General features: G+C 36.3%; 1 protein-coding gene across 1 annotated transcript in view; it reads right to left on the bottom strand.

Moving 5' to 3' along the window:
* LOC127443190 (semaphorin-6B-like) overlaps positions 1 to 27,796 on the bottom strand; it is a 179,442-nt gene that overhangs the window by 30,616 nt on the left and 121,030 nt on the right. The window contains exons 6-11 of the mRNA XM_051701780.1: positions 25,225 to 25,323; positions 20,908 to 20,998; positions 19,512 to 19,631; positions 16,853 to 16,941; positions 13,064 to 13,281; positions 441 to 572 (exon numbers count right to left, since the gene is read on the bottom strand). Coding sequence (XP_051557740.1) covers positions 441 to 572; positions 13,064 to 13,281; positions 16,853 to 16,941; positions 19,512 to 19,631; positions 20,908 to 20,998; positions 25,225 to 25,323 — 749 coding nt within the window. The remainder of the gene's footprint in view (positions 1 to 440; positions 573 to 13,063; positions 13,282 to 16,852; positions 16,942 to 19,511; positions 19,632 to 20,907; positions 20,999 to 25,224; positions 25,324 to 27,796) is intronic.

The raw sequence follows: 27,796 nt of genomic DNA, 5'->3' as shown, positions 1-27,796 counted from the left end.
AAATGAGCAATAGAACGATTGATAGAAAGAACAGTAGAATGAACAAACAAAAGACAGACAGATGATAGATAGATAGATAGATAGATAGATAGATAGATAGATAGATAGATAGATAGATAGATAGATAGATAGAATGATAGAACAAACCATAGAACAAATGATAGAATGGATGAAAAATAGAATGATTGATAGAGCAATCGATAGATCGAACAAACGATGGAACGAGTGACAGATAGGTCAAACGAACGAACGATATATAGATAAAACAAACAATACAACAAATGAACAAACAAACGATAGATCGATAAAATGAGCAATAGAAAGAACAATAGAACGAACAAACAAACGATGGGTACATCGATAGATAGACAGACAGACAGACTAATTGATTCTGAGACAGGACAGAAGTTGTATATTTGGGGTCAGTCCCTGACAGATACCTGGGTTTAGGTATCAGTTCGTCAGGTACTGGTGTCCATATGGATTCTGGCGATTTCTGCTCCTTGAATCTTCCCTCAAACACACGTGCCAGCTGCTGCATGTCAAACGCACACACTGCCGAGCCAGGGATGCTGGGTAAAATCACAGAGTAACAACAGGGTCAAGACATGCCACTGATCCAATCCACACCTCTAACAGGACGTCAGACATATACGCACACATTTTCAAAAAGCACACACACTGTCACTATAGGCCCAAGCCAAAGCGATGTGAATAGACACAAAATAACTTTTTTGTATCCAAAGCAGACAGACTAATCGACCAATCTACCTCAACTTATAGAGAGTCTCGACAGCAACTCACATCACTGATAAAAACTCAGGTTGATGTAAACACAAATGTCAACTAAATATTGAAAATGGAGTCACCATTTTTACATGAATCTAACTAGCCTGATACAAATACTCTTAGCTCAGTTATGCTTCATTTCCACCTTGTCTCAGATGTTTCTATAAAATAGACCCAAATGAGAAAATTGTTGACATACTGTTTTACAGCCTAGAGCATAGAACTATAAAATGAACGTTGATAGCAGAGCTCAGATCACTGGTCTTGGAAGAATTTAATGTGAAATGTTTTAGTTCATATAGAAATCTCTGACTTTTGATTGCAGACTTTGGCATCTTTGCAAATCTAAGCACAGTTTGTAAAATGGATTAGATCTCTTCTGAAACTTTTCTGAAATCTCTCTGGATAAAGTGATAAAGTGTCAATGAAATTGTACCACTGAAACACTATTGGTACAGTATACGCTCTGTGTTATAATTTTATATACACAATCATTAGGAGTCAAAAGCAAAACAGATATTAAGACAATCAGTCTGATGCTTGGTGCACATGGCAACAAAGCACCTCATATCAGACAGACACTGCAGCGGAAACTGTAAAATGAACAGACAGGATCTGGGCAAGTGAACAGACTGCACAGCCCAATGGGTTTGTGTGTGGTAAAGGATAGAGTCTGTTCTGGTCTGCAGGTGTTCACCATGTGTTCTCCAAACGGTGGGGGGTTGGATGGACAGTTGAGGAAACTTGGTTTCCCTAATCTGTCCAGATTTCAGTTTTCAGGCAAAGCAAGAAAACAAATCATGTCTATTACTTGACTGATCGTATACTTTCATTTTGAGAACATTTTTGACAGTGCTAAACCATAAGCATCATATAAAATGATCTATTATGGTATGTTCTAATGCAAACACACATATCAGGTCAATTACACTAAAAAAGAACAAAGTGATTTTTCTTTTTATTTTCTGACTCCAATCGATTATTTTGACCTATGATTTTGTTCAGGACTAAAATTTGTTAATAACTAAAAAGTGTTTCTCTACTATAAATTGAATATTGTTGCAACAGATAATGTTTTCTTTTTTTTTTTTTTTTTTTTTTTTTACATCAATATACTGTATATATACTGTTTAGTGCTTAGAAAAATAAACAATTATTATTATTTTTATTTTTTTAAGAAATAAATAATATTTATTTAATCTCCTTTACAGAAGACCTCAGGACCCAGTTACTATAAACATTCTGGTATTTACATTCTTTACATTTACTTCTTTAACATTCTGCAACACTGATTAAAAAAATAAATAAATAAATTATATAACAATGTATATATTGCATAGTTTTGAATGCACTCTAGTAAACATACAGTATACAGTCTGCATTTATTGTGTTCAGTCATAATGAGTGTTCTGAAACACTTTGACACAGAAATCTCTTAGGAATATCTCATATCCTTTTGCGTGGACATTGTATTTTGGTTCAGCTATATGCAACACATAATTTAAATTCATTTAAACTGACTGATCTTAGTTCAGAAAATTCTGGGCTGTCAATAAAGGGTTAAACTTTCAATGTACGGAGTCATGTGACAAAACAACATGGTGCCGATCACAGCGGAGTTTGTGTTTGGGAGAAATGTCAACAAAACTACATCTGGAAAGAAACCTAATTAAGTTTTTACATTAAAACCTGTTTGAGTCAAAAGATTAGAGTCTCTAGCTTCATCCGATATGCCATTTTTATATATTTGATGAGTACTTTATCAAAATTGTTTCTTTGAAATCCTACATTTAATGTGCATTTTCACATTGAGAATCAATGGTTTCATACAAAAGCTGAAAAAGGTTGATTTCAGAGGCTTTATATGGAGCTAGCATAAAAATAAGGTGCATTTCAAATGGTTCTGAGACCAGTGCAGACAGACAGCACACTGGAGGTTAAGTCATTCACTAAATAGGGAACAAGGGAGCATCCTATAGCTTTCCTATGCAACTAGGTCCATTCACTCCTGAGTCCTAAAATCTGACCAAAAGTTCAGTTTCCGGCTGCAGATTATGTTTGGACCACTCAACATGTTTGGCAGACATGGGACAATGGTAATCAGTACATAGATTCAAAATGCATAATGTATCATTTTATTTTATCATGGTTGGCATTGATTGGATAATGCTGGCCATTACTTTCAGTCAGAATTAGTTATGCTAATTTCTGATGTAATGTCTGTAATGTCTCAAAAACATGAATAACCAACACTACTGGAAACATAATAAAGAATTTTATTTAAAAAATCTGACTTTCTATAGCTTGGTATTATTTACATTTTTACAACTTGGTCATGCTGTCCACATACTATGTGGACATCAGTTTTTTGGAAAACTAAATATTTATTTATTTTTGCATGTTTATTAGGTTCTACTAGTTACAAATCAAAAAGGGAAATTGAAAATATACACAGCAGTCACACTTGGGGCTCAGGAGGATATATTATAAAAAATATGAATTTTGTTTTTATTTTATTATTTATTTATTTTTGTACATTTCACCTGTAGTGTCACCCAATAGGTGAAGAAGTTAATGTCCTACTTCGAAAACATAAAATTATTCTTGAGATGTTTATTTACAGGAAAAAAGTTGAAAATCTATCAAACATAACAAAATAAACGAATTTTTATTGCAAAATAATATGCCTAATGTTCTTCTTTCCATAAACTGTGCTGGATTGAGATATCAGACATGTCTAAAGACCTAGGAAAGGAAGTTATTAAACTCCCAATTATTTGGTATCTCTGAAAGGCCCAGGCTGTGTTCTTTAAGATAAACCAGTATTTATGGTGGCATGTATGGACTAAGAGAAAATTCAATAATAAAATGAATGGCTGGGTCTAAGGAGGATCTTGTTTGATCTGAATGTTTGGATACAGTCGAGAAGGTCAGGACATCCAAGATGGGATGGACCAAAAAACCAATTATTTATCTAATATCTAAAAACATACAGTCTCTAATACTTCTTCCTATAAATATATATATATATATATATTATATAAATATATATAATATATATATATATTAGGACACAAATGTGTACCCTATTCATGGGAAATGGCACAAGCTGCAATCAGCATCTTTGGATGAGAGAAAGAGAGTAAAGATTGGTGTAGACAAAATTCTGTGTGTGTGGGGGGGGGACAAGAGTAGGCTGTTGGGGTGTGTCAGAGTTCACCCATGGTCTCTCATCTATGCTCTGAGGGCAGATTTGGCTGCTTCTGTGTGAAGTCCAGCTGGTACACAGAGGAGATATCTTGTCTGCACTCCTCAGCTGACACTAAACCTGCTGAGACAACAATGGCCAACATTTGACCAATAGTGGGCCAACACTTGATCAAAGACAGGAAAACACTCATCTGCCAAACCTCACTGTCCTTGAATGACGATGTCGTGCCAAATCAATGTCCCTGTCTAAATCCTACCACCCTAGAGTTAACTGTATGTAATGCCTGATCAAAAAGCATTTCTCTTTATATTGTTGTAGTAGCTGGTCAGATAAATAAATAATTAAAACTGCACTTTAATGCAGATAATATGACTAATATATTAAACATAGTTTGTCTAGACATTATTTTGACTAACTATCTACTGTGAAGCTTAAAATAACAACAGAAAAAACATCCTTGGACAATTAAACACCTTATATGATTTAAATTGTCTTATCATTTAAAAACCAGTTAGCCTGCTAACTGAAAAGAAAGAAAATTTTTCGTTTGTTTCAAGAAATGTTTCATTTGCAGTTTTGGTTATATAAAGTCAGCTGGTGTTTCATTTTAAAGGACATTAATTTACATATTTGACAGTGACATTAGTCTCACAAAGCCAGAAGTTTGCAGTAATACAGTATATATATATATAATTTAGAAAAATTTGAGCAATTATTAAATGGCGAATCTGGTAGTTTATCCTTAGATCAGCTATCTATCTAGTATATAGTTATTAAAAAATATTTAGCTTAATCTGAAAAATATAGAAAACAAGGAGTGATATTGTGGTAATGGGATACATTTTATTTGTACTGAATTAGATAAATTAATCTTTTTTATTTTTTTTTATTTATTTTTTTTTAGAGCCTGTACCACATCTTAACATGATAATTTAAAAACTATTTTTATTTTTTGAAAAAATAATCAGCTTTTAATATTTTACTTCTAGGTTTTTTGTGTTGAGATAATGAGAATTTATCCAGACTTACTATAGAAAATGTCATTAAAAATGTGGGGAAATGTTCAAATGTCCTGATAATAGTTGAAAATGTTAACTTTAACAAAAATCTTGTGTAGCCTGAATGAAATCAGTTTTTCGTGAGAATAACCCAATTAGCATAAAGTCTAGTCTACTTTGCAGCATATACTGGCCAAGAACTTGGTACTCAGTTCAAATAACTATTCATTTTATCTAATATTCAAACAAAACTTTAAATACATTTCAAAGATTCAATGTCAAAAACCTTGAAAACTTTGGCAAACCCAGTGATTAGTTCTATTGACGAAAACCTGTGCACACTGATTCCCAGAGGTTGTATAGCAATCTGATATGAGCTTGTGATTTTCTCAAGTGGTTGCTTTTTTTGTGTACAATATGCATCAGACAGTGAACAGACTGTAGGCATCCCATGGGCTGAGACTATTACTACTTAGATTAACAAGTTGTATTTTTTGGATTCCTAAAATATAGAATACCCTCAAACTGTTCTTTCAGCCAATGCAATCGTTTATGGGCTAGAATCTGGCACGACACCAGCTACTTCACCCTGTGCGTGCAAGCGACAGAAAAGATTAGCCCTCACACTTTCCACATAGTGACTAAGTAAAAAATAAACTAGATGAGACAGTTCCAGAAAAATCTGCCCATTCAGATATAAAGAGGTCTACTCATTCAATTGTAATCATTCAATTTCTGCTCAATTCTGTTAATATTCCCCACTAATAGTTACAGGGTGAGACAGACAGGGTCTGATCTGTTAAAGATGAGCTTCTGGGTAAAGTCTGTTGGTGTAATTGAAGGGCTTTGGGAATGAAGGGTCTCATTTGGAAAATGGGAACAGACTGGTGGCAGAAATAAGGCAGTGGGCATGGTGTTAATGGACTGATTTTGAGATCAGCTTGAGCATGCTGCCTGCCTCCCGTATGGAGGGCATCTGTGCCAAAGATTACACCGAGTTAACAGAGATGTCCTTGAATGGAAGATTCCTCTCTCTCTCCTTCACCATCACTTTCGATCTTGTATACTGCTACCTTAGTATCTCAACCATGTAATTACCTCAACAATTTAAAAGTAGGGACAAACAACACATTGATTGTGCAAAGGCTTTAATTCATGGTAATGTTGTTCTACTGGAGGCATTACTGAACTGACACCTTGCTCTTTTGACCTCAGCAGGTGATGGTAAAATGTAGGTGATTAAAGAATAACAAGTTCTCTCTGACTCCTTTTTCTTTAGACTGTCACTATTATTATTATTGCTCCTACTTAAAGGGAAGGTTCACCCAAAAATGAAAATTCTGTCATTATTTGTAACTCACATTTTGTTCTTGTTTCTTTCAAAGAATATTAGATGTTAGGAAGTATTTTAGTCTCAGTCACCATTCACTCTCACTGCATCATTTGACCATACAATGAAAGTCAAAGGTGACTCAGGCTGTCATTTTGCCAAACATCTGTTGTGTTTCACAAAAGAAAGTTAGTCATACAGGTTGGGAATGAAAAATAATGGAAGAATTTTCATTTTTGAGTGAACTATCTTTTTAAGCTGGGATAGGAGAAAGTAAATATTTCATACCATTGGTCATATAGCGATTTGAATTTGATTAATTGTAATATTGTCATTTATTTTACCCCAAATTTGGACAATTCTGTAAAAATTACGTTTTTCACTCAAAGCATTTATTTTTTATGACTCAATTCCGTGATTCTGTCTGCATTTTCTGCATCGCAAAAATCATAGGGATCTACTCCTTCAACATAAGTATTGGAAATTGAAAGTTTTTTCCACCTTTTTTCCACCTTAAACCTGTGAATACGTGGAATTTGGTAAAAAATAAAAACATTTTTTCTAGGGGTCCTAAAGGAGCAACCCAAACAATATCAATTGTTGGGAATATCATAGAGACTTGGGGGTGGAGTATTTTGACTAGGGCCAGTAGGCAACCACCCAGAATGCCCTAAATGCCCACCCTAGAAACCACATAGCAACACACTAAAAAACCCTTTAGATCACTTAAGCAACCATATGAGCTTTGCACAGGCAAGCACCACTCTTATAAAAAAACTAAAATAAATAAATAAATTCAGTTTGATCCGTGTTGTTGGTTGATAAAATTGTAAAAGCAAAACGGGCAGATATGTAGATAATCACCTCATCACACAAGCTCTGCGGCAAAGCCACTCACGTCTGTTTGAGAGGGAATGCCACAAGGGTCTGCGAAATGAGAACTAAATGAGAAAAATGGACACGGCGGAAAGCAGGGGGGACTTCATGCTGGTTGTACTTTGGCACAGACCATAACTCTAGATAGTGTAACATGCCTGAACTAGGAAGACAAGAGCACTCCCTTACTTGCTTGTTTTGATTATTGGTGGGGTTACCTCCCCCACATCCTCCCTGGAATCTACACCCCTGGATACAATACAGATTATTTTTGTGTTTAAATGTCAGATAACCGATATGCATAACCGATTTTTAATTCTTGTTTCCTCTTTTAGGCACATATACAACTTAATTGTTTAATACAAACCTCTGGTGAACTGCTTTACAAAACGAATATTGCGCACAGTCTACAAATAATTAATTTGTCCGGTTTTAGTTTCAATATACACTCACTGGGCACTTTATTAGGAACACTATGGTCTTATTAAAGTTCCTGATGTGGTCTTCTGCTTTTGTAGCCCATCTGCCTCAAGGTTCAACATGTTTTGCATTCTGAGATACTATTCTGCTCACTACAATTGTACAGAGGGGTTATCTGAGTTACCATAGACTTTCTGTCAGCTCAAACCAGTCTGGCCATTCTCCATTGACCTCTCTCATCAACAAGGCATTTCTGTCCACAGAACTGCCGCTCACTGGATATTTTTTTTTTTTTTGGCACCATTCTGAGTAACCTCTAGAGACTGTTGTGTGTGAAAATCCCAGGAGATCAGCAGTTACAGAAATTGTCAAACCAGCCTGACTGGCACCATCAATCATGCCATGGTCCAAATCACTGAGATCACATTTTTTCCCCATTCTGATGGTTGATGTGAACATTAACTGAAGCTCCTGACCCGTATCTGCCTGATTTGATGTATTGCACTGCTGCCACACGATTGGCTGATTAGATAATCCCATGAATAAGTAGGTGTACAAGTGTTCCTAATAAAGTGCTCAGTGAGTGTACACTTGTTCAAAGCCCCTTACACAATTAATAATTAAAATGTAAAGTCTTCAGTGTCCCACTTTATCGGTAAACCTGATATTAAAGAACCTTAACTGATTAAGTGGAAAAGTGTAAATATCGGTTAAAAATATAGGTCAAACCCATTATCGGTCTATCTCTAACCATAAACAACCTACAGTTGGGCTGATGAATTATATTAACTGGTGGAAGAATTGTTTATTGTGATTATTCTTATTATTATTATTATTAAAGGTGCACTCAGTCATTTTTTCCTCATTAAAAAGGTTTAATTCCTAAAGACATTAATTGTAATTTTGCAATATATGTAGGAAATCATGACCACTCACATTAAAATGAAGACTCCCGTCATATCAGTAACCTTATAAAAGCTGTTTTATTCTACATGGAGAGGGTCCGCACATGGGACCTGCCATTTTAGAATCACATGACCAGCCGAATACTACTCGTTTAATCTCAGTAACCGTCCTGTTATTTGACACTTTCACTCACTGATTAAAGTAATCATGGCTGACTGTGAATAGTACATTTCTACAGTGGCATCTGAAAACTATTGATTTTAAATGATGCTGCATCCAAGCCGCTAGGTGTCAGTGTAAGTCCAAGATGACACAAAGACAAAATTTATTGAGTGCACCTTTAAGGATGCGATAGATTTAACTTAAATAGATTTAACAAAAGTCTGTGCCATTAAATTGGATGTGTCATTATTCAGGAAAGTTGCTTTAAATATATAGAATTTTTGCTCAGCAATATTCTCTTCAGATTGTTGCTATGTCATGACAGTTGTTGAATTGAAAGAAAAAACTCACGGTAAAAGCCGACAGTCTGCTAAAGCGCCCATTCTGGCAACATTGAGAATGCATCGCACGCATGCGTTGTGTTCCGAATAGCGGTCTGACATATTTTGGAATGCAACAACACACAAAATCAATCTTGCATACCTAGAAGTGTCTGCGTTCATGTACTTGGGTAAAGTATGTTTCAGCCTTAAGTGGGTTTTAGAATATTTTATTTCTTAATACACAATCCTGATCATATTGTGAGAGATACATCAGTTCACGTTATCTCAAAAAAAAAAAAAAAAAAAAAAAAAATTTCAAAATGTAATGAAAATCAATCCGCCTCTCAAACGACTTTGCTTTTTGAATGACATCACCAAGACCTCTTATTTTTCAGCCCCTCCCCTCCAACCACCTGCCACATTTCTGTATCCAATCAATTCCTGATCGATAAAATTAAGTCCCCATTTTTTATCATTGAATATCCCATTTCACTCTGTCACATAAGGTAGTAAAATTGGTTGTGAATGCTTTTTCATGTTGACTTAAACTGGTAAAATCCCAGTAACAGACACAATACATGTGTCGTGTACATGTATTATTATTGTTTTACTCTTTATTCCTGTGGAGAGAACAAAATGTAAACCAACAGTAGCCAAACACAATTTACACATAAATACTTCTATATTCCAGAAAACATTGACACATATACTGTATACAGTATGTTCAGCACATATAGCACCAAAGACATTTAACTGTAAGCTGATGCCAAAGCTCATTTCTATTCTAATCATACCAGCACAATGAGAGGTAATCTACAGAAAATGGCTCTCATCATTTGTCTGATGGACTACAGTATATTATACTGAACATACAGTCAATGTGTACTTCTGCTGAGGCCTAGATGAGTTTTCATAGACGAGCCCCTACATTGTGTACCGAGATCTCGGGACTTACACAAAGAGCTGAAAGAACAACATTTGGGCTGGTTTTATGATGTACTCGACTGTTTATCCATGTAGTTCAACGCAGAACAGGCTGATTCATTCTCTATCATAAGCTCAAGAGCTCGGATTATTGCTTTGTTAGTCATTTTGTCTCTGTGCTATCTTCCTAGCAATCTCTTTCTGTCTTTCTTCGTCTCGTTCTACCCATTTATTGTGGGTTCACAGTATGTAAATGTCTGTCCTCTGTTGGGAATTATTTCATGTCTGTGAGAACAAAATGTGTCTGCTGTTTCGGGAGGCATTATGTGCCAAAGTGGCGTATTCAACGCAAGGTGGAAACGAACCACAAAAGCTTTGTTTCATGCTTATTTTGGTAGTAAATGTTTTGCTGTCTCACTGTAGAACTACTCTGTGATAGTGCTTGGTTTCCAAGGAGACATTTTACACATCTATGTGTCAATCATACATTGAGGATTCAGGTATTTGGCAGCCATTTTTATTTATTTTTCTATTTTTGAGGTGTTAGACTTGTGATCTTTCAGTTTCCAAGAATATATCAGAGTTCAACATAAAACAGTCATAATGGAGGTATGTGTGTGTAAGGAGATATTTATATGTTGAATATACAGCACCACCTTTTCTCCCTAACAAAAACGAACTGTGGCAGTACTATGATTCTGTTGTGGTATCTGATGGTAATATCATGGTACTTTGATATGCTACAGTAACAAGGCTTAGTAACCACTATCATTGGAGGGATGTTTTTAGAAATATCTAAGGTCATATCCGCACTCATACATTTAAGTTTGAAACCAGTTTTCAGTTTCCTAACATCATTGTTTTCCAAACTATGCGGTAACAGAGAGGGTTTTTTCCAAGTATCACACTGTTCCAGTGTAGAAGAGAGGACAAAAACAGCAAAATGTCTGCGTAGAGGTCTGCTATGATATATTTTGATGGTAATGCCATGGTACTTTTTTGTAAATGCTGAATTATTTCTAGCACTCTGAGAATTATTTCTAGTCTCTTTGCCTCACTCTCACTCTTTTTGCACATTGTGATAGATGTCACAACTGCTATTGTAATCTGCACTAAAATGCGAGCTAGCAATTTCCAACCTAGTGGAAAGCAGATCAGTGTTTTGCCCATTGTTAAAATGTGTTTTTGTCATTTCTTATCAACCCTGATAACAGAATTTTAAATAGTCTTTCCCCCAAGGCAATAAAATTCACACAACTGCTGTTTTTGTTTCCCTTCTGGAGAAAGGAAGCTTTTTTAGGCACCATACCAAAAGGACAAAATCCAAATTGCCTTGAAATTGGATTCATTCGTGCTGCACGGGTTCAAAACAGATTAATAAGAAGCCAAATCACAGCGGTGTGCGTATATGTATGTGTGTGTTCAGTTTAAAGCCATTTTCCATAGTAGTTTTATTATTTTAGTTTGATATTCTTAACCCATTTACAGATGAATCTCACTAAATTTTGGCATATTTTACTCCAAAGTCAAAAGAAAAAAAGGATGTTATTTTTTCTTGAAAAAAACCCGAAGCCTATTTTAAGGACCATTAAGACTGTTTTGCATTGTGACATTGTTTTTATGACATATAAGCGCATTTTCCCACAAATGTCCCCGTAATGTGTCTAGACATTTTATGCAATGATGATTCTCATTATGCAATAAAGTATTTTGTTTAATCAAATCAGCATAAACTATAAGTAGCACAACAAATACTACCAAAATGTATAGAATTTATTTTTCAATAATTTGCATTTTATTTAAAATATAATATAAAATATAAAAACTCAAAAATATACTTTAGATTTATATAGAGATAATATTAAATATTATATTAATTATATTAAATATCATCATTAAATAAATATAAAATGTAACATAACATATTATTATTTTTTGTGAAAAATAATTATATGTATATAGAGTCAAAATATACTTAAAATGTAATATTTAAATAATATTTCATTTTTAAAAAATGTTCTTGACAGGTTTTGTGAGACATTTCAGTGGCTTTAAATATAAGTAACCAAACAAATTCAGATCTCAGAATGGATAACAACAAGAAAATAAATTATGCCAATATCATTTTAGGCAATAACCTTTTAAAGGGTATTTGTCCTTATTTGCATCAGGGCTGTTGAATCACATTACTGTCTTATCTGCGTTCATCTCTCTCTCTCTCTCTCTCTCTCTCTCTCTCTCTCTCTCTCTCTCTCTCTCTCTCTCTCTCTCTCTCACACACACACACACACACACACACACTCACACACATGTTGGTGTGGCTATCGTTATGAGGACTCTCATAGACATAATGATTTTTATACTGTATGAACTATAGATTCTATCCCCTATCCCTACCCCTAAACCTAACCCTCACAAAAAACTTTCTGCATTTTTACATTTTCAAAAAAACATTGTTTAGTATGTTTTTTAAGCGATTTGAATTATGGCGACACTAGAAATGTCCTCATAAACCACATTTATAGCATAATACCCTTGTAATTACCTAAACAATTGTCCTCGTAAACCACCCAAACCCACACACACACACACACACACACACACACACACATATTGGGTTTTCATGTTTTATGAGGACTCTCCATAGACATTTTATACTGTACAAACTTTATATTCTATCCTCAGACCCTAACCCTAAACCTAACCCTCACAGAAAACTCTCTGCATTTTAACATTTTCAAAAAACATAATTTTGTATGATTTATAAGCTGTTTTCCTTATGGGGACTAACTGATTGTCCCCACAACATCAAAAATTTCAGGTTTTACTATCCTTGTGGGGACATTTGTTCCCCACAGCGTAGGGAATACTTGGACACACACACGCACACACACACACACACACACACACACACACACACACACACACACACACACACTGTTTCATTGCCTTCAAATACTTTATAAACACCATACTTTCTCACATCCATTCTGTGAGGCAGGAGACATAAGCAAAAGCTCCATTTGATCTATAATGAATCTTACTGTTGTCTAGGAAAAACACCTGATATCTCAAAGAAATCTCTTTAGTGATTTTTCTTCCCTATGGATGTGCATGTATGTACCTGTTTGAGGGTGTAGAGAAGACACCCAGTATGACGTCTCTGCCCTGCATGCGTATGATTGGGCTTGTAGACTGCAGTAGGTTGAAATAGAAGTGTGAATCGCCAGGGATTGAGCAGTTCAGACGTGCCTTCAGAAACGACGTCCACTGACGCTCTAACACACGCTGAGATCCGCCCAGATCACCTTTACACACTCGTGCCACACGGGACACCATCACCTGACACACACACATTTAAAAAGAAAATAATTCGGTTTACTTTGCACTCAGCTTCTACAGCTTCAAAGCAACCATTCATCAGAGAACTGCTTTTGAACTTAACACTTCAATTGTAAGAATTCTTCTGACAATAGTGTGAAATCTTAAAGGGGTTTTATTCTACACTTTTGAAGAATTACATTTTTTTCTCTGAAGTCCCTTTATATGTTAGTCAAAGTTTTTTTGCAACAAAAAAGCCATAATGTAGTTTCAGTTGACCGTTTCTGTCTAAACGATAGAATTATTCAGACTGTTTTTGTTACTGTACTTTTAACACTTCTATATATGCTTCTACACTGCCTGGACAAAAAAAGTTGCACACTCTAATATTTAGTTGGACTGCCTTTAACTTTGATTACAGCACGCATTCATTGTGGCATTGTTTCGAAAACCTTATGCAACATCACAACATTTATTTCCATCCAGAGTTGCATAAATTTTTGGCCGAGATCTTGTATTGATGATGGAAGAGTCTAACCACTCTGTAAAGTCTTCTCCAGCATATCCCAAAGACTTTCAATGGGGTGAAGGTCAGGACTTTGTGGTGGCCAATTCATGTGTAAAAATGATTCCTCATGCTCCCTGAACCACTCTTTCACAATTTGAGCCCGATGAATCTTGGCATTTTCGTCCTGGAATATGCCTGTGGCATCAGGGAAGAAAAGATTCATTGATGGGATAACCTGGTCATTCAGTACATTCAGGTAGTCAGCTGACTTCATTTTATTGCCGCATAACATTGCTGCTAGACCTGACCAATTGAAGCAACCCCAGATCATAACCCTGCGTCCAGAGGCTTGTACAGTGGGCACTATGCATGACGTGTGCATCGCTTCATGAGCTTCCCTTCTTACCCTGATATGCCCTTCGCTTTGGAATAGGGTAAATCTGGACTCATCAGACCACATGACCTTTTCCATTGCTCCACAGTCCAATCTTTATGTTCCCCAGCAAATGGAAGTCATTTTTTTCTGATTAGCCTCACTATCAAGTGGCTTTCTTGTGGCCACACAGCTGTTTAGTCCCAATCCTGTAAGTTCTCGTCGCAATGTGCGTGTGGAAATGCTCTTAATTTCACTATTAAACATAGCCGTGAGTTCTACTGTCGATTTTGTATGATGTGACTTCACCAAAAATGTTAGCAATCATGATCATTCAAGATTTTTTCCTGACCACATTTCTTCCACAAGGCTGACAGTTCATCACCATCCTTCCAGGTTTTAATAATGTGTTGGACAGTTCTTAACCCAATTCCAGTGATTTCAGCAATCTACTTAGTTGTTTACTTTGCTTGATGCAGGCCAATAATTTGCCCCTTCTGAAACACAGTAACATCTTTTCCACGACCATGGGATACGTCTTCCGACATGGTTGTTTAAGAAATGAGAAGCTACACACTGCATCAGTTAGGGTTAAAAGAATTGTTGCCAGCTGAAACATATTAATCACTGCAATAATGATCCAATCATAGTCTCTTCAGTATCTGCTTATTTAAATCCAAAAGGCGACTTTTGTTTTGGCCAAGCAGTGTATATCGTTGCCTTTGAAAGAATGCAATGTGAAGGTTGTACAAAGTAAAATTTATCTTTAACAATTTTACAAAGTGGATAGCAGGCACAAAAATACCATTTGAGCAGTCATTTATTAAAGGAATAGTTCAACCCAAAATGTGTAAGCATGAATGAGATATTTTAATTACAGCGGAGGGCAAGATTTTCATAGAATATATACACTACCGGTCAAAAGTTTTGAAACACTTGATTGAAATGTTTTTCGTGACCATAAAAATCTTTTGATCTGAAGGCGAATGCTTAAATGTTTGAAATTAGTTTGGTAGACAAAAATATTTGTGCCACAATATTAATTTATTTAATTATAAAATTAGAATTTAATTTAAAAAAAAAAAGTTTTTGAAATGGATGACTTGGACCAAATAATAAACAAAAGCAGCCAATAATTGCCCAACATAGATGGGAACTCCTTCAATACTGTTTAAAAAGCATCCCAGGGTGATACCTCAAGAAGTTGGTTGAGAAAATGTCAAGAGTACATGTCTGCAAATTCTAGGCAAAGGGTGACTACTCTGAAGATACTAAAATATATCACAGTTTTGATTTATTTTGGATTTTGTTTAGTCACAACATAATTCCCATAGATCCATTTATGTTATTCCATAGTTTTGATGACTTTACTATTATTCTAAAATGTGAAAAAAAAAAAATATAATAAAGAATGTGTAAATGTTTCTATATTTACCAGTAGAGTAAATATATTTTTTTATTTTCTCCCCTTTTACTCCCCAATTTGGAATGCCCAATTCCCAATGCGCTCTAAGTTCTCAAGGTGGTGTAGTGACTCGCCTCAATCTGGGTGGCGGAGGATGAATCTCAGTTGCCTCCACGTCTGATACAGTCAATCCATGGATCTTATCACGTGGCTTGTTGAGCGCGTTACCGCGGAGATGGAGCGCGTATGGAGGCTTCACGCTATTCTCCGCGGCATCCACACACAACTCACCACGCGCCCCACCGAGAGCGAGAACCACACATTATAGAGACCACGAGGCAGTTACCCCATGCGACTCTTCCCCCCCCCCCCAGCAACCGGGCCAATTTGGTTGCTTAGGAGACCTGGCAGGAGTCACTCAGCACACCCTGGATTCGAACTTGCGACTCCAGGGGTAGTAGTCAGCATCTTTACTCGCTGAGCTACCCAGGTCCCCCATAGAATACATTTTTGATTGTTCCTCATCTTATGACTTCAGAAGAAATGGTATATATAGAACGCAAGTCGTATGAACTAATTTTCTTGTACTTTCTGTTCTTTTGGAACTTGACAGGCACTGGTCACTGTATAGCAGCTTAAAAATGCTTCAGAACATCTCTTTTTGTGTTTCAAGCAGGAAAGAAAGTCATATGGGTTGACAGGTAAGTACATTTTCATATATTTTTGAGTGAGCTGTTTCCATAATGTGCCCATGATTGTAAATCGTCAATGCTATGACGATGTCTGAGGGACGAAGCTTTGGTACATCAAACTTAAAAATAAAATAAAATCTATTTACTATAAATTCTCCTCCCTGCCCAGTAGGTGACAATATGCAAAAGGAATGTAAAAATGAAAATGGAGATTTATCATAAAAAAGGACATAAATATTGATCTGTTTCTCACCCACTCCTAACATATCGCTTCTGAAGATATAGATTTAACCACTGGAGTCTTATGGATCATTTTTATGCTGCGTTCATATGCTTTTGGGACCTTCAAAGTTCTAGCCACCATTCACTTGCATTGTATGGATCTACAGAGCTGAGATATTTTTCTAAAACTCTTTGTGTTCAGCAAAAGAAAGAGAGTCATACACATCTGGGATGGCATGAGGGTGAGTAAATGATGAGAGAATTTTCATTTTTGGTTGAACTATCCCTTTAAGGCAGTCATCTATCATGAAGCAGATACAAAACTGTATCAACGCCACCAGCAGACTATCAAGAGCTTTTAAACTCTTTTTCTCTCTTTTTTTCTCTCTCACCTTCTCCAGGTAGTTAAATTCCATGGCCATCTCTCTGAAGAAAAAGTAGATATGAGACCCCCATTCAACGGCACTTACAAAATAGGGCTCTGTAAGATACACACACATACACGCATTCATTTTACAGAGCCTTCCTATGGAGAGTAAATTACATATTGCAAGAAGCTCAAATAAGTAAACATTCATCACTCATTATAAAGGCATTTAATCTGAACAAACAACATATGCACAGTCCCAGATGGAAGTGGAGACACACACACACAAACACAAACATGGAGAATGGCATACGTAAGTACGAGTGAATGAGGCAGAGAGAGTCTTCATAAAACATGCATGTCTTCTTAAATAAAGAAAAGAGAGTGAAGAGAGGACATTCAGAGGTGTTGGCCTCTTTCTCTCTCTATCTCTGTGTTTTATAATGCAGGCCTATTTCTCTGAGGTTCAAAATGGCTGTCTGTCTCACTCACTGGATGATTCTTTTATAGATATATTCATCTCATATCTCTTCAGCATTCGAAGTTCAAAGAGAGCTCTAAATTATACACACAGATCCACCTATTCTAATCTGAATGGGGCTCTGAGAGCGCTGTTCAGTTTCCCGTGGTTACGAGATCTCTGATATTTGTGAAAACGACTCAGGTAAGAAGAAAGTCCCATTTGGTTTTGTTAACACTCTCAATGTGTCTGGTGTTAAATCACACTCAGAAATCAGCTGTGCAGAGATCTGTTACCTTAAGCTAAAATTCACAAAACAAAACCCACTTCAGGTTAACAGGTAAATTGTATACAGTACTTTAAGGAGTGATACAGATGCCACCTATCTCACTAAAAACTCAATTTGGTAATTTTAAATGTAATTTGAGCTCAATTGCAGCACATGTGACATGCTATTGATTACCTCAGAAAATTATTTTGACTCGCCCCCTCAGTATGTAAAAACAAATGAAAAGCACCAATAACCAATAAACATTTAAAATATAAAATTTTCACAGTTTCATAATAATTTAAGAGCCTGCCATGTCAATTTCTGGTGCAACTATTGCTGTGAGTTTGTCGCAGGACTACCTGTGTAAGTAAACAATGGCAGAGAGAGTGTTTGGGAAACAGTCATTATTTTTTGCAATGTCGCATGATGCCGCAAGTGGCATAGATATTACACACTGCAGCTTTTAACATTATACAGTACATGGTAGCATGAAAATGGTGACGTTTAATACATTTACATGACCACACACATTGTTGGCTTATTTAGAATAATTGGTGTAAAAAACATGTATGTAAACTCAAATAAGAAATAGTAGTAATAGTTCTAAGAAGCCCCTATTTATAATGCATGGTAAAGGCATTTTAATGCATTAGCAATGTCTCATAATTGTAACGAAGCTCAGCAATGACAGGCAGACGAAGACGATGATGATGTAGGAACCCAGGTGCAGTTTATTAAAATGTGAGTATATTCCAGAATGTGAAACCAAAACATGGACATGGACATGGACATGGACATGGACATGGACATGGACATGGACATGGACATGGACATGGCTACATTACACCAAACAATACCTGACAAACGACAATGGCAAATATGAGGTCTTAAATACAAGGACATGGGTAACAGGTAAACAAGACAACCAATCACAAGACTAAACTATAAACAAGATAACAAGACTAAATTAACTTTAACCAGTGAAAGGACAAGACTAATAACAAGGTAATCTAACAATGAACCAATGAAAACAAGACACATGAACAGGGGAAAGACATGACAAGATCACATGAGGGAACAGGAAATCACATGACATGACACCACATGACCTGAGTAGGAACAGGAACTAAACTTTAAAATAAAAGACATAAAAACAAGAACACATAAACGTGACAATAATACACCTTATAATGTGTTATAACTTCTCATAAATAACTGTAACCACAAGTATAAAGCATTATACAGTATAATACTTACCTATTCATAGATATATCTTAGAGTTAAATGCATTATAAAACAAGCAACATCCAATTTTATCTGCAGAAGTTATAATGTATTATATACAATATATATAATGGGTATGCTTTAAGTAAAGTGACAAAAGCAATGTCTTCTTATAAACATCCATAAGATATTTTTAAGTGGTTATAAGATATTACAAGTCATGGAAGTTATATACATTACACATACACAAAATACAAAATAACACCCATTCAATGTAAATTCTGAGATATTAAAAAAACACTTGTAAATCTACAAGGTTAAAATATATCAGAAAGTCTCTCTTAAGAAAAAAAATATATGTATGTTGATCAGACATGTAGCCAATCTTCTAACTTATTATAAGGTGTATTATGAGACATTATGAATGCAGTATAATGCCTTTACAATGCATTATAAATATTGGCTTCATTGAAAGTGTTACCGAAATATTTTAACAAATTAATTAATGTAAATGCTTTATCAAAAATATAGTGCTTTACTTTTTTGCTTTTAAACCATCCAGAACGCTTGCCCTATTGTGAGTGCATTATTATAAACACGCTTTCAGCAAACTGAGGAACGAATTAAAATGATTTATGTGGTAATTGACAGCATGCCACAGATGCTGTTGATAAAGCTTCAGTTGTATTTAACCCAGAATGTTTCTTTAACATGAAATCTTAAATGTACCTCTGAACCATTTGGAATCGTGCTTGATAGTCCGCAGGGCTGGACTTTCTCCCAGACTCCGGTAAATGACGGCATCGATGGCTAGGAAGTCAGTCACTGTCCCTGTGAACAGGCTGCCCTCTGGGGTCAAAGAGCAAAGGTCTGCGGTCAATAACCAGATGTTACATTATGCCATAATGATAGATAGCACATAGAATCTGAATGAAAAATCCTTCAGTGTAATGATGTTTGTAAGAGGTTGTTAAACATTTCAATGGAGGAAAATGTATTATTATCAGTCTTCCCACACCTTTTGGCCAATTAATTTTCCAGTGAATTTTCCATGACATTTCAAATGTAATATTTTTTAACTGAGCATAACTACAAAAATGTACTTTATTCACCATAGATTTTCTAAAACTTTTTATGATTTTATTAATTTCCATGAATTTTTAAAGGTGCTGTACACGATTTAAGTCATTCTTGAATTTCGACAAGCAGAGCTGTTGGACTACCCAAGCCCTCTCTTTCCAAAACCCCGCACTCCAAAGATACCAAATTAGCTTTATTCACACCGACACGAGCAGAAATGGTTGTCAAAAACAACAACGGCAAAATAGCGCACTCAACTGGCAACTGTTATGAGGAACATGGCATAAAAATGGCATTATGCTCAACATTACGATTCAACTACAATACTATTAGAATGCACAAAATGATTGACAGCCAGAAAGCGTCATTGTCCACAGTCCGCAGACACATTTTTGTTTGCTGTTTACAGAGTCTAGAGCTGTCACAGAGACCGGTGAGATATCTTAGTACACTTATTTCATTCATATCTTTTAGGGAGTAGTACTTTTTTTTTTTGCATACCTTCCCATGAAAAAAATCGCTTACAGCACCTTTAAATTCCCTGTTTTCTTTCCAGTTTTGTGGGAACCCTGTATAATATTGTGTAATGTTACTTTGTGTAAGGCTGCTGTTAGTGATGGGTAAGTTATAAATAAAAAATAAAAAAAAGAATTCACTATGATAATAATAATGTCTATATTTCCTCCTTGTTCATGACTCGTTAGGGGGTGCACGCCATTCAGCAGTCACAAAATGCAACAGATGTGCAAATTAACGCAATTAATTATTTAAATGTATTCTACATATATGATGCTATTTTAGTACAAATATGTGTACCCAAGTAAAGTAATTCAAAGTAATTTACTGAACGTCAGTAACTGTAATCTAATTACAAGAATTTGAAATTAAATGCACTACACTACTTTTTGTACTAAAAATTGAATAAGATTACAGTAATAACTTTGTAATTATATTACACTCAACACTGGATGCTAAGAGACATAGACAAATCTGTAAATGACATTAGGGTAGAACCATTATATGGTAGGAAAGATGTGAAAGTTACCTGCAAATAGGGCCACATTAGCATGTTTAGGGTCATAAGGACAGCGGGCCATTCCACTGATGGGCTCTCCAACCAGTTCCAGAGTGTCTCTCTGAACACACACACACACACACACACACACACACACACACACATTTTGTGAGGATGGATCTGTCACTTTCCGAGAGACAGACAACTGTTAAAAACCACACATTTCTCCAAACACATTCAAAATTGCTGCTATCATTTCTGCACGATTCCAGGAACAGTGGAAAGTGTGAGTGTGTGAGTGTCATGACGGCACTGGGCTCTCCCTCACCGCCAGTCACTCGCTCTCACTCACCTAATCACTCACACCTGCAGCTCATCTTCACCTCGTTTGGACACGCACTTAAGCCGCACTCTCACCCTCAGTCAAAGTCTAGCCTTATTGTAGGCATCATGGACTCTCTCTTGGCTCTGACAATGTGACTTTCAACATCTCTGCAATTTGCCAACTTGTGCTTCGACGCCCTGTTCAGTTTCTCAAGATAAGTGACTTTGTATATACCGAGTGTATGGCATTCCGGCTTTACTAGTATTCGCCCCATTCGTGTGTTGATGAACTGCTTGCTCTTACAAGATTAACGACTAACATGAAGCCTGAGTGATTCCTACATATTGACATTTATGAATGACTCCTTGCCCGAGTGTTACTTCTGTTTACTCTTCACCCCGCTGTGTCTATGCTGGATATGTGACTTTGTTTACATTGTGTGAACCTCAAGCCTTGTAATTTATACCAACCTCCCTGCTGAACGAAGTAACTCACCTTTATGCCAGCTTGAAGCTTAAGTTCTCTATTTTCGGCAAGTGCCGTGTTTTGTGTTTCCTGTTATGGATCCGTGCCTACTACCATTGCCCTGTGTCTGACCTGAGTCTATTGTCAAAGACTTTATTCCTATCCTGTGATTCCCTGTATACACAACTTACCTGTTACTCCTGAGTTTCCTTTAAATGAACTCCCGCATTTGGGTTCATCACAACTCTCGCATTGGTGTCATTACAGTGAGAGATTGTGTGTGTGTGTGTCTGAAATATTGTTAGACCGTTTCATCAAACACATCTGTATTGTTTGTCGGTTTACAACTCCCACAACTAAAACTCTCATAGTTTGGATAGTCCACACAGAATCCAAAAGGTTTTCTGTATTATGTTTCTCAATGTTATACATATATTCTTTGCTAAGATAAAAATATTTAAGATTTTACCAAATTCAAAAAATGATCTGATTACATTACAAAAAAACACATACTTTCAGCTCTACTCTTAAAATGAGCATCTCTTCTGAAACCTCACTGGATACTGTACATACATCTACTTACTGAATTTTAATCAATCAAGTGCATTTTACTTTCATCAAAGTTAACCAATTCTAAAAATGCATAAACATTTATACTCTAGTGATGTCTGATTAGTGACCGAATCATTCTTTTAAAACTCATTCCTTTTAATGATTCAGTTTAACTGATTTGCAAACATTTATAAGTCACAGAGAGAGAGAGAGAGAGAGAGAGAGAGAGAGAGGAAGTTTTGGAAGTTAAAGGGATACTTCACCCAAAAATATCTCTCGTTTACTCACCCTCATGATATCCCAAATGTGTATGTCTTCAGCTGAACACAAAGATTTTTAGAAGTATATTTCAGCTCTGTAGGTCCTTACAATGCAAGTGAATGGTGATCAGACCTCTGTAGCTTCAAAAATCACAAAGGAAACTTAAAAGTAATCCATATTTTTTTCCAGTGGTGAAATCCATGTCTTCAGAAGCCATATAACAAGTGTGGGTGAGAAACAGATCAAAATGTAAGTGCTTTTTTACTCTAAAATCTGAAAGTGTGAAAGTGCACCTAAACAGGCACCACATATGGCTTTCAGATGTAAAAGTGAAAATTTAGAGTAACAAAACAGTTACATTTATATCTGTTTCTCACCCACACCTATCATATCACTTCTGGAGAAATAGATTTAACCACTAGAGTCATATGGATTATTTTTGTTTCCTTTATGTAATTTTTGGAGCTACAAAGTTCTGATCACCATTCACTTGCATTGTAAGGACCTACAGAGAATTAAATTAAAATGTTGTTTTCTGCTGAAGAAAGAAAGTTATACACATGAGGGTGAGTAAATTATAAGGTTTACATTTTTTGGGTGAACTATCCCTTTAAACTGTGAGGTGAATGACAAACAACACAACATTAAATGCTTTCTATGTAACTTAATAAAAACATAGTGATAAACAGTAGTATTAATTGATAAAGTAATTCATATATACTATTAAAATTATTTGTAAAATGCTGCAGTAACTTTTGGGAAAACTTTTGAATGACTGACTCAAATGAATCAGTGAACTGTTTTTTGAACCAGTTCATTGAAATGAACTGTACGAATGAACCGATTCCCTAAACTGAACCAGACTTCTCAATGTTTATACTCCATGTTCATTTAAAGTTTGTGTAATGTTTAATGTGTGCATGTCTTTTATTTTGAAAAGTTTAGTTCCTGTTTCCTAGTCATGTGATGTCCTGTTTTCCCTCCATGTTCATGTGTCTTTGTCTTCATTGTTTAATTATCTTGTTTAGAGTTCTGTTTGTTCATTGATTTATGTTCTCCCATGTCCATGTATTTAAACCCTCATGTTTTCCATTGTCGGTTGTCAAGTATTGAATGTGATTGTAGATGTTTATGTCAAGCCATGTTTAAGTCAAGTCATCTTCATGTTTAGTTTAGTTCACGTGTAGTTAGGGTTTTGGATTTCACATTTATTTAATAAATTGCACTTGGGTTCTCACTTTGTCATCGTCATTGCCTATGCCAGCTACAATGTTACAGAATACTTGACGACTATGGACCCAGCAATCCTGCTCCTCCGCCTACGTCAGGGTAATCATCCTCTGGAGGACTATGTGGAGGACTTTTGCGCTCTGGCCTACCAGGTGGATTTTAATGAGGTGGCCCTCAAGGACTGTTTCCGATTTGGACTTTATGAGCCCATCTCTTCTTTGATGCCAGGCGGTAAGAGTACCCTCACCCTCGCTCAGTATATCGACCTTGCCCTGCAGATCACTGGTTCTACGTTCACTGTGGGGGAGGCAGATGCCGAGCCGGAGTCCCACGACGTGGCCGCCGCCGAGCCGGAGTCCCACGACGTGGCCGCCGCCGAGCCGGAGTCCCACGACGTGGCCGCCCAGCTTGAACCATCTTTTGCTCCATGTCACAGCAAAGCCTCAGCCTAGTTTTCCATTGTCGGTTGTCAAGTATTGAATGTGATTGTAGATGTTTAAGTCAAGCCACGTTTAAGTCAAGCCACGTTTAAGTCAAGCCATGTTTATGTCAAGTCAAGTCCTGTTCATGTTTATGTTTGTTTAGTTTAGTTCACGTGTAGTTAGGGTTTTGGATTTCACGTTTATTTAATAAATTGCACTTGGGTTCTCACTTCGTCATCGTCATTGCCTATGCCAGCTACAATGTTACAGAATACTTGACGACTATGGACCCAGCAATCCTGCTCCTCCACCTACGTCAGGGTAATCATCCTCTGGAGGACTATGTGGAGGACTTTTGCGCTCTGGCCTACCAGGTGGATTTTAATGAGGTGGCCCTCAAGGACTGTTTCCGATTTGGACTTTATGAGCCCATCTCTTCTTTGATGCCAGGCAGTAAGAGTACCCTCACCCTCGCTCAGTATATCGACCTTGCCCTGCAGATCACTGGTTCTACGTTCACTGTGGGGGAGGCAGATGCCGAGCCGGAGTCCCACGACGTGGCGGCCGCCGAGCCGGAGTCCCACGACGTGGCCGCCGCCGAGCCGGAGTCCCACGACGTGGCCGCCCAGCTTGAACCATCTTTTGCTCCATGTCACAGCAAAGCCTCAGCCTAGTTTTCCATTGTCGGTTGTCAAGTATTGAATGTGATTGTAGATATTTAAGTCAAGCAATGTTTAAGTCAAGCCACGTTTAAGTCAAGCCATGTTTATGTCAAGTCAAGTCCTGTTCATGTTTATGTTTGTTTAGTTTAGTTCACGTGTAGTTAGGGTTTTGGATTTCACGTTTATTTAAAAAATTGTACTTGGGTTCTCACTTCATCGTCATTGCCAATGCCAGCTACAACATTACAGTTTGAGACTGCAACCAAGATCCTAAGACTGTGAAAGGTAAATTCATGTTGGTTAAATTCTAAATATAGTGGGATGAACTGAATTAAATCTTGTGATGTTTGTGTAGTATATGCTCTACATGTTTGGCAAGGGTAAACACTGGTGAGATATTGAAGGCTGCAGGCATCATGAGAACACTCACCGTGTAATTGGCACACAGCGGGTTGAAAGCATTCGTCCCGCACACAAACAACCCTCCATCATGACTCAACAACACCTTAATGTAATTTCGACACTCCTCCTAAAGTAATGAGAAACAAAGAGAAAGAGAGATTACTTTTGCAGTATGCTACATCCATTAATTTTTTTGTTAAATTTGTTGATTGTTCTGTCAGTTTAATCAACACTGTTCTTTTATCCCTTACAGAAAAGCACTGTGAAGTTATCAGAAAATAATATTGTGGTACTCTGAAATATACCATAGCAGTAAATAGGTACACCAAGCTATTTCAAAGAATGGTATTACAATGTCACCATGTCCAAAAAAATAATTTTTAAATAGTTTTTTAGTTTTATTTTGTTTTTGCTAATATTTCTAGTATGCATTTACACTCCTGTTATTTGATTTGATGGTAACACTTTACAATAAGGGTTTTAACATTAATGTATTAGGTATCAGGAACTTACCATGAACAATATTTTTTACAGCATTTATTAAACTTTTAATTTATATACAGTAAATGAAACATTGTTCATTGTTAGTTCATAATGCATTGACTACTGATGATATATACAACTTTTAATTAAAAAATGTATTAATATATATATATATAGCAATAAATATTAACCAACATCAAAAAGTTCTGTAAAAGTATTGTTGATTGTTTGTTCATGTTAATTTATGTAGTTAACTAATGTTAACAAATACAATCTTTTTTGTGAAGTGTAACCTTTTTTTATATTACTAACATATTTTTTTGAACAACTAAACTGCAAATGCTCTGGCAACACAAATATACTATAATTTTTCATCTCAATAATGCCTGTGTTATGCATATTACATTACTATTATTATTTACTATAACAATAACAGTATGTAAGCAGCTCTACAAAATAATTACACATTAAATACATATAGTTTATTAGTATTACTCAGTAGTTACCTATGTAAATACACATTAATATGAATACTGTGAAACAAAGTGTGACCAAAAATGTTTTATATTTTACATGTAATTATGATATCTCTGTGCATAAATAATTGTGAAATTATTATTCCTTATAACATTTGTATGGAAAGAGTGGTGATGATATCAACTCTCTGTATTTGCTGTTCAGGCCTGATCTTCTTTGAATCACAATGACTTGGCAGCATTTGACTAATATTATTTCAACAAAGTCATTTTAATCTTAATTAAAATTTAACTAATGGAGAGAGAACCAGACAAAGAGAAAGAGCGAGAGAATAGGTCAGACATGAAAGTACACAGGTCGAGTATAGTAAGATGGACAAAAGAATAAGGTTGCAAATATTTAAACAGATTCACAAGCCATTATTCCCCAGACATCATTATTTTGAGAGCTCTGTTTGTTCATGAACACAGACACATGAAAAGTGAGACCCAGCGTGCAGCTCCGTCACAGAGCCCATACTACGGCCATCACCCTAAAACTCACAATGGTCCAATTTTCTCCCCATTATTGAATCTTATTGACTAGATATGCCTCATTTCTTTCAGTAGCAGAGGAACAGGAAGTAGTCGGACTTGAAAGCATCACGACATGAGTCCAGCTATAAAAGCAGTCCTGAAAGCTACTGGGTAACCAGCTGCAAACACTCATGCATCAGGAATGCCTTTGTTCCCTGACGGACATCAATGGAACATTTTGAAGTGGTTTTGTGTATTTTGTTGAAATCGCAGCATGTGGGGCCCATCGCGCAGCTCCACCATAGGACCCATTCACAGCTGGGCCATTGAGCTTAACTGGGCCTCCTGGTGGAGCTGAGGCCAGAGGGGTTCAGCACTGAGGTCAGGCTCTTTGAGGTGATTAGCAGGACTGCCAAGGGTCTATGTGTTGTTACAGATGCAGGCCCACTGTTCACTGTGTGTGTGTGTGTGTGTGTGTGTGTGTGTTTACACAAGAGATGTAGATCTGAGTAATATAGATCTGCAAATGCATTCAAGCTGCTCACAGCATTAAACACACAATCCCTAGAGATATATTAACTTACAGTGTGTGTGTGCATGTGTTTCTATGTTTGATGAGGAGAATGAACAGAGATCTATACATTTCTGATATGCTGAAGTGTGTGTATGTGTGTGGCTACACTTGCAAGGGCATAATAAAATAAATAAATCCTCACTTCTATAAAGAAACATGACGAAAACCGACTTGTGAGAACATATGAAGTGTACCTCACTATTTGTTATGCTCACAAATCATATTTTGATTTAAATCTTATGTCATTTGTTGTGCTGCATCTAGCCTTTTTTTTAATGTTCTGTCTATGTAAACAGCCCCTTTAAATGAAAAATGTCCCCCCTTATTACTGTGTATATTTCCACTTGGATGGTGAAATATACTCTATAATTCCTGCATCATCAATGCCTCTTTCCACCCTCTGTGTGTTATTCTTGGTGACGATAAGAAAACAATGCAAGTAACAGCAGTGAAATTAGGCAGCAATTTGCCTGTAATTATCAGCTAATTACAAGACAACACAGCTGATCTTCAGCCTAAAACTGAACCAAGGCAGAAATGTGTGTTTAAAG

The sequence above is a fragment of the Myxocyprinus asiaticus genome, chromosome 6 (assembly GCF_019703515.2).
Source record: "Myxocyprinus asiaticus isolate MX2 ecotype Aquarium Trade chromosome 6, UBuf_Myxa_2, whole genome shotgun sequence".
Classification (NCBI taxonomy): domain Eukaryota; kingdom Metazoa; phylum Chordata; class Actinopteri; order Cypriniformes; family Catostomidae; genus Myxocyprinus; species Myxocyprinus asiaticus.
This window is presented reverse-complemented; position numbering and strand designations above follow the sequence as displayed.